General features: G+C 37.7%; 1 protein-coding gene across 7 annotated transcripts in view; it reads left to right on the forward strand.

Moving 5' to 3' along the window:
* Positions 1-13840, forward strand: part of LOC120634184 (mushroom body large-type Kenyon cell-specific protein 1) — a 315805-nt gene that overhangs the window by 253453 nt on the left and 48512 nt on the right. For all 7 annotated transcript variants that reach the window (XM_039904624.1, XM_039904626.1, XM_039904625.1 and 4 more), the window contains 2 exons: positions 7799-8022; positions 8823-8996. In XM_039904624.1, coding sequence (XP_039760558.1) covers positions 7799-8022; positions 8823-8996 — 398 coding nt within the window. The remainder of the gene's footprint in view (positions 1-7798; positions 8023-8822; positions 8997-13840) is intronic.

Consider the following 13840-nt stretch of genomic DNA (forward strand, 5'->3'; position numbering starts at 1 on the left):
GCATCATGAAACTGTTTTTTCTATTTGTTTTCTTCTCCATTGGTTGCCTGGAAGAAATCGCTATGAAGCGATAATGCCGCCAAATTGTGCAATAAAAGTATATTCATTCATTCATTCATTCATAATCGGGGGATATAACTTTTGTCTCCTGCATGAGCAGGAGCTAGCCGTGCTGAGAGTTCTTTAACAGATAAAACACAATACCTTAAAATGTTTAAACCGAACCGGGATTTGAATCCAAGGCCTCGTGATCCGTAGCTAACCACGATAACCCCTAAACCATCGAGGCGGTTAAACATAGTGTCATAGAAACTCATTTTAAACCACAAGGGCGAATTTACTGCAAGAGATAGTCATGAATAACATTGTAAAGTACTTCGTAGGTACTTTACAAAAGTGCTGCTTGCTTTTTAATTTAGTTAGCAGTGGGCCAATTAAGATGAGCGTTTACAATTATAATACAGCAGGTACGTAGATAGGTATTTAATTCGCTTCACCATCCGTAATCCGGTGATTTCTGAAGTGAAACTTCTCGTTTTGAAACTCGATATAACGAACATGAGTTTCGATAAAGAAAGAAACTCATGAATAAATAAATGATAAATAAAATAAATATACTACGACAATACACACATCGCCATCTAGACCCAAAGCAAGCGTAGCTTGTGTTATGGGTACTAAGATAGCTGATGGATATTTTTATGAATATAATACACATAAATACTCATAATATATAGATAAACACCCAGACACTGAAAAAAAACATTTATGTTCATCACACAAACATTTATTTCCAGTTGTGGGAATCGAACCCCTCGAATCGAATCGAGGCCTTGGACGCAGAAAGCAGGGTCGCTGCCCACTGCGCCAACCAGCTGCTGTGTGTGAATGAGATGGATTAATATCTAGTTACCATGGAAACTAGATAAAGTAACAAACAAGCGGTGTCAGCCAAGTGGGTAGGACTTCGACTTCACTTCCGGTGGCCAAGTTCGAATCCCAGCACGCACCTCAACTTTTCTAAGTTATATGCGTTTTAAGAAATTAAAATATCACTTGCTCGAACGGTGAAGGAAAACATTGGGAGGGAATCTTCATGCCTGAGAGTCCTCCATAATGTTCTCAAAGGTGTTAACCCCTTTTCTTTGTGGGAGGAGATGATGAAGATGTATATGCATTTGTTTATTATTTTTATTTCATATATTTTTCTTACGTCTTGTATTTGTATGTAGCTATTTATAATAATTTTAAACCACCTACTTGTTCTCGCTTATGCTGTCCTAATCAGAAGGTCTTGCAGTGGTCGCTACTAAGCGATAAGACCGCCTTTTGTTTTCTACTCCAATCTTTGTGTTTCTCTCTATTCTTCCTCTATTTTCCTTATTAGGTAGTGATATACAAATAATGTGTATTTATAAATAAAATAAATATATTGGCCTACTTATAGATATTTTTTGGTTGGTTGTGGGCTCTTCTTAGACCAGGGCGCGTTTGGAACCCTCGTAGCTTTAGTTTAAAGTTGAAGTTATAAGTTATCACCATCCCCTTACAATTATGTAAACATATATGTATGAACGCTTCATAAGTGCCTGTGATAGGCCTACATGAATAAAGAAATTTTGAATTTGAATTTGATAACAAACGTTTTTTATAAGGATAAGCATTGTATATTATGGTCTTCGGAAAATATCGGCTGATTCTATTCAACATTAATACAAGGTAACTACCAAGAAAGTGTGTATCCCCTATAATTTGGAGACATTTTCCGGAATTTAGTGGCATCGAAGTGGCACTGTGAGGCCGTAATCATACGGCCTGGCCGACTGTGACTCTCTTTATTTTAATTAACGAGTCGACGACCCCCGCCGCAGCGGGTACGTGGGTACAGTGAAAAAATAATTAACCGTTAATATACGCTTTAAGTTTTTTTTTAATACCAAAATACCAGTAGGGTACTCTTTTTGGAGTTATGTACGTTTATAATAATAACTAGCTGACCCGCGCAACTTAGACTGCACCAAATCGTTTTAATATCTTAAACCTAGAAACTAATTGCAGCGCTACCAGGTCCAGTTTTATTGCCAAACTATGTTATTCGCGGCCCGTCGCCGCCGTACGTGTTTTTCTATACCCGTAATTTCTATGAGTTAGGTTAAATTTAGATAATTTAAATGAATGATGAATTAATGAATTTGCAGGTATATAATCAAACTTAATATTTATATTATTTTATTTCTTTCACATTTATAATATTAGTAGGATGGTACGCATGCATTCGATCGCTGTCCCATATGCCTATCGACTTGCTGTTATTTGAGAAGAGTTTTGTCCTTTATATCCGACAATATTTATCAGATCTCCATCAAAATTAGACAATACATGCATGATAGAATACACTTTCAAATAAAAAAGGAATTATTGAAAAAATTATGAAGTAAAATTTGATAAAACTTTTCATCCCGTTTCCCGGAGGAAACTTACCGTTTATCGGGATAAAAAGTATTCTATATGTTGATCCGGAATACCAGCTACCACTATGCCAAATTTTATTTAAATCCGTTGAGTAGTTTTCACGTGATGCCCGGACAGAAAGGCAGACAGACAAAAATTAAATAAAAATCTGTTTTGGACTCAGTATCGATTATAAAGATTCCCCCGGATGCTTTATGCACTAGGCTAGCGTCGTGGATTACAGCCTTAACACTGCTTTTTTTGGGAGAAGACCTGTGCCCCGTAAAGTGCCGATAATTGGTTGATATGATGATGTACATAAACTTTTATTTAATACCAATGTATCAGTAGCGTACTCTAACTTTTAGGAGTAACATGTGTTTTAACTAAACCGATTAAACTATCAATTCATCAATGACAATGTCAGATGGTGATAACAAAAAGAACACACGGCTTAGTTTGTTGTGGGCTTCTTCTTAGACCAGGGCGCGTTTGGAACCCTCGTAGCTTTAGTTTTAAGTTACGATTGTAGTTATCCCCATCACTACTCACAGCTATGTACACATTTTGTATGTAATTAACGCATCAAAAGTGCCATCTATGTGCCTTTTTGAATAAATAAATTTTTGACTTTGGCTTTGATAGAAAATATCATGGGGAAACCTGCATGTCTGAGAGTTCTTCGTAATGTTCTCCAGGGTTCTGTTTATAAGATAAATACAATACTTTAGTAATCCTTTGTTACTGTCAGTATGCCTATTGTGCGATAAGTTCGGGGTGGAAGGTGAGGAGAGGCCTTACCCCTACTGGCTTTAGTAGTAGGGGATCAACATCATCATCATCGTCATCATTATTTCAATCAATTGACGTCCACTGCTGGACATAGGTCTTTTGTAGGGAGTTCCACAATACACGATCCTAGGCCGCTTGCCTCCAGCGGCTCCCAGCGACTCGCCTGATGTCATCTGTCCACCTCGTTGGGGGGCGACCTACGCTGCGTTTACCGGTGCGGGATCGCCATTCAAGGCACATTACGACACAAAGTCTATCGGTTCTCCGAGCCCATTGCCAATTTAGATTTGCGACTCGCTGAGCTATGTCGATAACTCTAGTTCTACGGATCTTCTCATTTCTGATTTGATCACGTAGAGACACTCCTAGCATAGCTCTCTCCATCGCCCGCTGAGTGACTCTGAGCCTTCTTATGAGGCCCATAGTATCAATATAAGGCCTATAAACTGTTGCGATGTTGAGAAGATGATGTCGATTTTATTTGATTGATTTCATATATTTCCTTACTAAATACTTTTCATACTGAAAAACGACAAAGGATATGTTTACACCTGTAGCGATCTCCACAATACATAACTAGATGGCGCTACAATAATCCTGCATCGCGCTAGCTAAGTGTTCACGAAGAATGCCTATATATACAACTTCCAAAAATGAATATTCGGACCTCGGTCCCCGAGCATGATCACCCGCTCGGAGGAAGATCTTCCTATTGTTACCGTCGAGCGTATCACCATAGCTCCCGTACACACCGTTAAGCAGTTTCCGTTTGAAAGGATGCTTAAAAATAAACTTCGTCACCTTTGTCTAGCAAAACAGCCCTACTGATGTTGACACACAAACACACAGAGCTAGCTCCCATATACACCTACACTTATAAACTTTAATAAAATGTTAACGCGATTTAATAAAAAAAAAACGAAATAAACACGGATGAAGCCGCAGGTAACAGTTAGTTTTGTATAAAACCAGATATCTCACTTATAACACCTTTAAGCCAAACAAATTACCCACTAAGAGTTTTCACATGAAAAAGATTAAAATTAAATTAACTTATAAAAAGTGTAAAACAATGAAGGCGGCAATAAAAATTAATTATAAATTTTTGTTGCTTAATCTGTCAGTGTCCGCTACGCTCTGGTAACTTCACAAGATTATTATCAAATATACAACATTAAAATTAAACCTCACTAGGTTAGTTGCCAAGTACACAGGTGGTTATATAGATAACTGCCTCGTTGAAAGTTGCATGCGTTTAGTTAAGGATCTGGTATGCAGGAATAAAGCAGTAAGATTGCTTAAAATGGAACAATTCTCACAGTATAAGTGTTATATCAAAAAATTAAGGTAGGCAGTGCTTATGCGAATCTATGAAGTGCACGCCAGTTATACCTACCACTCAGGTGGTTATATAGATAACTGCCTCGTTGCCAGTGGCATGCATTTAGTTAAGGACCTGGTATGCAGGAAGATTATTATCAAATATACAACATTAAAATTAAACCTCACTAGGTTAGTTGCCAAGTACACAGGTGGTTATATAGATAACTGCCTCGTTGAAAGTTGCATGCGTTTAGTTAAGGATCTGGTATGCAGGAATAAAGCAGTAAGATTGCTTAAAATGGAACAATTCTCACAGTATAAGTGTTATATCAAAAAATTAAGGTAGGCAGTGCTTATGCGAATCTATGAAGTGCACGCCAGTTATACCTACCACTCAGGTGGTTATATAGATAACTGCCTCGTTGCCAGTGGCATGCATTTAGTTAAGGACCTGGTATGCAGGAATAAAGCAGGAAGATTGCATAAAATGGAAAAAATCTCCTAGTATAAGTGTTATATCAAAAAAAATGGGTAGGCAGTGCTTATACGAATCTATGAAGTGCACGCCAGTTCTCTTTGATTAGCGTGTTTAACTGCGGATCTCAAAGTCCTCCCAAAATATCAGCGTCAGTCAATCGATTACCTAGGCTTCTGCCGGAGAGTTTGCACAGAATCACCATGCTGGGCAGACGGGGCTGGTACCCGCTCTCCGTTATTTATTTATTTATTCGTAAGACACACCAGCAATTAACTCATAAAAAAATAAAATTTTGTACTAGAATTACAAATTCTGTCTAGTGCCATTACGATAATCAATTATAGGTGTACAGTCGCTATAAGACATGTGAAAGGCATATACCAATTTCGGCAACGACGGTAGGAGAGCCGTAGCTTAATTGGAGAAAGCGCTCAGGCCGCGATTGCCAGAGAGTCGCAGATTCAAATCCTGTCGGTTCCGAAAATTTTTATATGCGAAAAAATATTTCATGCGAAACGTGCGTAGAGCGTACATTGACGAAGATCTGTTTGGTGTGGAGATTTGGGATTACACCATACAGATTCTCCTACTTTTCGCGGAGTATAGCAAATAAGCCTTAATTTTCATGATATTACTTAAATACTTATTTATGTATGCTATTCATAAAAATATTCATCAGTCTTCTTAGTACCCATAACATAAGCTACGCTTACTTGCGGCTAGATGGCGATGTATATTCATTTATTTCTTTTATAATAATCGTTAAAACCCGCCAACCCGCATTGAAGCAGCGTGCTGAATCTATATCTAATCTTTGACGGCCGATTGGCGCAGTGGGCAGCAACCCTGCTCTCTGAGTCCAAGGCCGTGGGTTCGATTCCCACAACTGGAGAATGTTTGTGTGATGAACGTGGGTGTTTTTCAGTGTCTGGGTGTTTATATGTATTTTCTATGTATTTATGTATATATAATTCATAAAAATATTCATCAGTCATCTTAGTACCCATAACACAAGCTACGCTTACTTTGGGGCTAGGTGGCGATGTGTGTATTGTCGTAGTATATTTATTATTATTATTATACAATTAAACCCTCGAATCAATGAGAGAATAGCCAATTGTGCAGCAGTTGATTGTAAACATGGGTATCCTATCATAACCTATAATAGTCAAATTGGCAAAACAACTCCGCACTCTGCATGGCTTGTGATCGCAGTAGATGGTTGTAGTAGCACCGAGGAAGCTGCTGTCCTTTCTACGTTATATTTCCTTAGTCGCCTCGTACGACACCCGCGGGACAACTGTTTGCTGATCTGCCGTAACCACACGGCAAACAACTAACTTAACTACCTATGGCATACTTTTCTTTCATACTGTACGTAAATTTTACCCCCTTGATAATTACAGCACGAAATGCTTTCGTTGGAAATGACTGACCTTTTTGCTTACGTAATACATTACTCAATGATTATAAACAGTTTCATATTCCCCCTTTCATTCGATTCCATTAAAAAAGCATATTCAAGTAGGCAATGATCGTTGTTGATCATTAAATCATTGAGATTAGCATAAAATTGCATGCGCAAAAAAAACACGATCGCGATAGCAAAATAATCAAATGCTTCTTTTTTCAAATGAATACATTTAAATTGTGTATACGTTTTTGAAATCACTTCTTTACTTACCCGCGTATGAATCTGTAAATAGAGGTAGGTTTTTTGCTATGTAACTTTTTGACGGGTAGGGGAAAAATCTGTCGGCATTTATTTACATTTTTCTATTTTATTTGATTCATCTGATAATTGAATGTAAGTATTTGGAAATGGGAATCACCTTTAAGGTGTTAAAGTATGTAATAATAAAAAACTATTGTTTTACAAATGTTTTCGGAGATTGCTTTAATAAAAAATAACGGTAAAAAGTTTTCGTTAAAAACTACACAACCATTAGGTTTGTTCACATTTTAGTTAAATTTGAGGCACGGAATACCTTTACGTATTAAATCAATAAATAACACACACGCTCACACATACTCGTGAAAGTGCAATTTTAAGTCATTACAATAAAGAGTCACGGTTGTCTAAGAAAATGTGGTAGCTACCATACTAAATAACAATAAATATCGCAACGTCTATCATATTAAACTATTCAATAAACAATAACCACACGAATACAAAGCGTCGATAAGTCTTAACTTCCTAATCACATGTTTATTCTCACACTGAGGTATTAAAGTTAAAACAAATTAAAAAAGTTGATATTTATTTGTCTTACATATCTCATAATTTATCAATACTATCCTTTCTATTTTTTTGGTTTAAGGGGAGATTTTTATATGTCCTATAGTTTGTTTTCTGTTTATATTACAGAAAAAAAAAATATAAAAAAAAAAAAAAAAATTAAAAATAATGTTAATAAGAAAAGATTTCTTTATGCGCAGATAATTCTCCTGAAGAATGAATTTAATAGTCTTAATGCAACAACTATCAAAATAATACAAGTATTCTTTATCTAGATATTATGTAGGCGATTAAAACTTGGTTACAAAAAAATTTAGTATAATATTAAATATCTATAGGTAATTTTTTTTTTAATGGCAGAAAATCCGTCTTTGGATTAAATTTGACATATCAACAACTACTGTAGAAACATAAAATTCCGTAGTTAGAGAATTTCTGTTGATTGAGAAATTATCCCTAAGAGCGATAGCTTGTGGCTTTAAAAGAAACTAACTATAACCTCTCCATCATTCCAGGTCTAGAACGGGTGGCAGAGGAGTTGATGGGTCGAAGAAAATGGAAACTATATCAAGACGGGTTAATACCAAAGCGCACCGAAGGCGATCAGTCGAGCGACGAAGAGAGCATCGCTGCCTCAGACCCCCCGCCCGCGCTCAAGATCAAGACCATCGAGCAGATCAACGCGCCGGAGAAACAGGAGAGAGCAGAGAGACAGGAGACACAGGAGAACCAGGAGAAGGTGAGCTAGGAATAAATGTTTAAATACATAAATTTTAAATGCGTGCAAACATTTTGGAACCGGCAGGATTTGATCAGGTAACTCTGGCAATGGCGGCTTGAGTTCTTAGGCAATACTAAGCTACGGTTCTCAACCATCGATGCTAAAATTATCTTATGCCTTATTTATGACTATCTACTACTACTAAAGGTCCATATGACACTGAGGTACCTTAATAAAGAGATGAGCTATCATCGAAATCTTTAACTTATAACTGGGTATGCACAAAATTTTATGAAGCTTAACCTACGCCTTAGGTTGACGGACACAGGCTTGCAATTTGTAGAACGTGTGTGCATGTCCTGTGTAGTCTTACTATGTTTAATTGTTAAATCATAATTGTCAAATTCATTGTAAAGTCAACATCTCCTGAGGATGCTCCGGTTTCGGAGCGAAACGTGCATAGAGGGTACATTGCCGAAGATCTGTTTGGTGTGGAGTATAAGGATTGAAGAAATTATAAATTACACCACACAATCTCCTACTTTTCGCGGACTATAGCAAATTAAGCTTAATTTTCATAATATATCATGCATTTCCCTAAAGTAACGCCTGCTTCTATCCAATTTCTTCTTCTTCCACTTACTCCTATTAGCAATCATTTCACTATCTTCCTTTTAAACGAATATCCTCTTTCAAACTCAATCCTTCAATCTCTTCTTTTGTCTTTCTCCTCTTTTTGTAGGAGTTCTAGTTGGATATTTGAAAAATACTTTTCTTAAACCGCTGTTATTACTGATTCATAATTGTCTGTCGCACAGGAGAAGCCGCGGAGGGAGACGATATTGGAGAGTCTAATAAAGAGGCCCGCCACACAGCCCAAGATGGAGATGGCGGAAGAGCCCGCCGACTGGAAGCCAGCCGACCGCTGTTACTTCTGCGTCGACGGCGACAGGCCTGAGCAGCCGGACGGCAGGGCGGCGACTGGTGCCACTGTGAGTACTGACTGCTTTTTTAATCTAATCAAAATTTATATTGTGTACAGTATTCCACTAGTCAAGCCCTTTCATTTGATACCGACATTAAGGAAGTTTTTTTTTCTCTATTGACATCTACTCGAAAGACTATAAGTAGGATTTTTGAAATGAAATGAAATGAAATGAAATGAAAATACACTTTATTGTACACCTAACAGAAATTAAATTATAAACAAAAACAACACAATAAAACACAGGTACAATGGGCGGCCTTATCGCTAAAAAGCGATCTCTGCCAGGCAACCCAATCAAGGAAAGTATTTTTTTGTAGTAAAAACTTCAGAGTTTGGAGCATCATCGCAAGGTTGCCTGCCTTTCGGTATTCTATAGGATATATTTCGGAGGGTGTGCTCAAGAACTATTTGATCTAGCTCCCCCCTCGCCTTTTTACCATCGAACCGCGAGGCACCGTAAGGATCTGCATCCCTACGTGGTCAATATACCGCGGACGCGTACGAACGCTACGCATCTTCGTTTCTGATTCGCACCGCTAGGATCTGGAATGCCCTTCCAGCTACCATTAATAATAATCAAGTGTGAATAGGCATCTTCTAGGCAAGCGCGCTCCACCTTAGGCTGCATCGTCGCTTACCATCAGGTGTGATGAAAAAAAGTTCTTATTGACTTTGCAGTCATGAGGGCCAGTGTCCTAAAGTCTGTACAGCATCGAGCTTCAGACGTCTGATTCTTTCTACAGTCAGTAGGCTGTGTGCCAGTGGATTGGGGTGTTTTACCAAGCGTTCCCGATATTTAGGACATTAAGGAAGTTGAAAAAATAATAAATCCACCATTTTTGTTGCGGCGGCCAAATTGAACCTATTTTTATTAAAGAGTCAAAGGTAAATTCACCTTTGAAACAACAAAAACAAAATTAAAATCGGTCAATCCGTTTGGACTCTACGATGCCACAGACAAACTTATATTTAAAGTTTTCAGAGGTCGCCAACACATCCATGGTTCCTCTGATGCTGTTGATATTCATGATGTTCACTTAACATCGTGAACCGCTTGCTCGATTGCTCGCTATTTATTAATTAAAGAAAAGTTTAAACTTCTTTGTCAGACTTTAGTGCATAGAAAATTTGACCTACCCTGGTCATAAAGCAGGAAGTAGGCATGTAATGGAAAAACCTCCTACTACATAAGAGACACACAAAGCGTTTAGGGTATGCAGTGCTTTTGTACATGTGTGAAGTGAACGCCATTGTCAGTCTGTTTATTATGTGTCAACGTAGCCGGAGCGGTTTTTTATTAGAAGTTATAAATCACACCATAAAAATTCTCCTGCTTTTCGCGGAGTATGGCAAATTAAGCTTAATTTTTATAATGTATCTTGGAATCCCTACTAATATTATAAATGTGAATGTAATTTTGTTTGTTACGCTTTCGCGCAAAAACTACCAAAACGATCATCACGAAACTTTGTACACATATTCCTGAAGGTATTAGAAGTAATTTAGGATGCTTTTTTATCCCGATATTAAACTCAGTTCTCTTGGGAGAGGGGACGAAAGTGTTTGACGATTTTACACCAGGCTTAGATATCCTGAAAGTGCTGACACATTTATGAGGCACATGTCTTTCGAAAGACAAAAGCAAAAGCGGACGAAGTCGCGGGCAACAGCTAGTTCTTAATGATGCTTGTTAAATTGCTCCATTTTACCAGTACAATATGAATACAATACACATTAATGTCAAATTCATAACACCCTTGCGTTGAGGGGTGAACAGATTCCCCACAACTCTACCTGCAGCGAAACTTCATTGGTACATACGCGTCAAAAATTAGGTATGCAGATGACCGATGACCCGTTTGTCTCTACCCCTTACCCCGAGGTCATCACGGTCCGCACTAGGGTTAGGGGGAAGGGGGCGGCGCGTCAGTGAGTACCGCCCTTGTTTTTTGGCAATCCGCCACGTTACGTTTTAATGCAACTTATCTTTTATCTTTTAGTTAGGACCCGGGCCGTTCGTGTTGAGATATGTATGCGAAATGATTAATTTATTATATCTGCTTTGCGGGTTTAATGCACGTTTTCACTAACGATGGACAAGGTAATGCCTAAGTCAGTAACGCGTAATCAAAGAAGATTCTTGAACATACATTTACCTTTCACCAATCGATTTTCAATAGGCACCTCAACCTAACTTCTCTTATGTCTATGGTTCTTGCCACAGATGCGGCATTTTGTGTTTGTATTTTCATATTTCGTATCAAAAAAATATATAGGATGATTCCTAATGGAATTCATTGATGCATCCTTCAATATTATTTCGTAATTCCGTTACACGTTGTATATATTCCCTCGTAGATATGACGATCTAAGGCTATAAAACTACATGTCCCTTGGACCGGATTTCAAGTGATTACCTCGCCAGATGTTCGGATGGGATGTACGTTACTACCTACCATGGTGTATACAATGCGTTCTTTATGAACCTATATGGAGATATGTAGTTATTATTCTGTCTGTTCTATAGAATTCTCGTTGGTATTTCGTTCTCCAACTGGTCATGTGGCTAGCTTTTTAGACTGCAGATAATTATCCCCGAGAAAATGATAAAATTTTAGCCTTTTTTTTATTCCACTACAAGTTAGCCCTTGATCTTCTCACTTGGTGGTAAATGATGATGCAGTCTAAGAGAGTAGCTAGGCTAACCTGTTAGGGAGTATGGTAGTCATACCCCTAATAGGTTTCTACGCGACATCGCACCGGAACTCTAAATCGCTTAGCGGCATGCCTTGGTGGTAACTAGCCGGAAATCAAACTCGGGAGCTCCAACTTAAATTCAAAGTGCTCACCGATGCGCCAGGGAGTTCGTTGAAACACCATTATCAACAAATAATATATAGTATAGTAAAATGTCGAGTAAGTTTATATATTGCAAGGACGAAGGAGTACCAGTAAATTTCAACATTTTCATTGGCACCGACTTCAAAATGTTTGTAGAAAATATTTAAGTCGGTATTGCTTTTTAAGTTTATAATAAAGGTTTTTAAAATAATTCTTTTCAAGCTTCTCAGTGACTAAATTTGCAATTATCTGAAATATAATAGCCAAATGTCAATTGCTCATAATATTTTACAAAATATTTTTGTCCAGAACCTGGGGTGTTAGTTAAAGAGTTCCGGTGGCCATCCAATGGTCTTCGTCATCGGTTTCACTTGACTTAATGATACCTTTCATAAAGCAATTGTTCAATTTACTCTAAAAAATTACTCACATCGCTATAGATGTAGAATATTAATATTTTACATTTCTATAATTTATTCTTTTTCATATTTTTTTAAATTCTTAACAATGCTTAAAAAAAAATAAAGAACACTATTAAAAATTTATAAAAAAAACATCCACCCTCCGCTTGCGAGGCTTTGCCCAAGCAACCGGCGGCCAGGGCTCCAGAGTGAGGAACCTCCTCACGATACGCGTAACGCGACGTTTCAAGGACTCCGTTCTGTATCCGACCCTTGATCTAAAAACCAAGCGAAAGCTTCTTAAGATGTTGGTCGAAGCTTTTCGCGAGAAGACCATTGACAGAAACGACGATCGGAACAATAACGGTCGACTCAACTTTCCACATGGCTGTAATCTCGTGAGCAAGGTCCAAGTATTGAGATAATTTTTTCCTTTTCAGCTTTCACCAGATATTATTATTACTAATAGGTGTATAATATTAGAAGTTCCCTCGAATTCTCTCGGATCCTTTAATACATCTTAGCCTGATAAAATGGGACGACATGGGAAGTATACCGTCTCAAACAAAAGAACTATTCTCTAAATCGGTTAATTAATGACGAAGTTTTGAGGTGAAAAACATTTAAACAAAAAATACCGAATTAAAAAACCTCTTCCATTAAGAAGTCGGTTAAAATTGTTTCTTTTTGACTGAAATTTTTTTGGAGATTATTTAAATTTTTATATAAAGCGATTTCCGAACATGTGAACAAGTTTGTCGTTTCATCACATCCACCCACTACAGAACACGGGTCTATTCCTACAATAACAAGGGGTTAAGGCCGCTTTTAAGAACATTATAAAAAACTCTCAGGCATGCAGGTTTCCTCAAGATGTTTTCCTGAAGGAAGTGATATTTTAATTGCTTAAAACGCACATAACTTAGAAAAGTTAGAGGTTCTGATAGAGCCTCAACAAGCCCGCGTTACGCTGTTAAAATCATTAGGGTTATTTAGCTACACACGAACCGAAAAAAAAAGAAAGTTAGAGGTGGGATTCGAACTCGGCCCCCCGAAAGGGAAGTCGAGCTCCTGCCCTTCCACCGCTTCATCATTGTTTGTCGTATGAGGTACTTGCTACAACGATAAACAGTAAAACCTATAACCGCAGGTGCGCGGGTCACGTCATCTCAAATTCCTAGATGATTCAAAATGAACGTATACGTCCTTGGCCTTTAGATCTAAGCTGCATGGAGGATTTTATTAGCGAGTTTGATTGACTTAGTCAGAATAAATTGCAGAGCGTTTAATACCTACCTAATTAAATCCTAGTGGCGATACGCCTAATTAGGAATTGTATTCCTACTAGCTTCTGCCCGCGACTTCGTTTGCGTTGATTTCACAGTTAGATTTAAAGCTTCCCTCGTTAACAATTTTTATCGAAAACTATTTGAGAGATCCGTATAAATTCGAATTCAAATTCAAATTCAAAATTTCTTTATTCATGTAGGCCTATCACAGGCACTTATGAAGCGTTCATACATATATGTTTACATAATTGTAAGGGGATGGTGATAACTTCGTACAACTTAAACCTAAAGCTACGAGGGTTCCAAACACGCCTGGT

Source organism: Pararge aegeria, chromosome 23, assembly GCF_905163445.1.
Source record: "Pararge aegeria chromosome 23, ilParAegt1.1, whole genome shotgun sequence".
Taxonomy (NCBI): Eukaryota; Metazoa; Arthropoda; class Insecta; order Lepidoptera; family Nymphalidae; genus Pararge; species Pararge aegeria.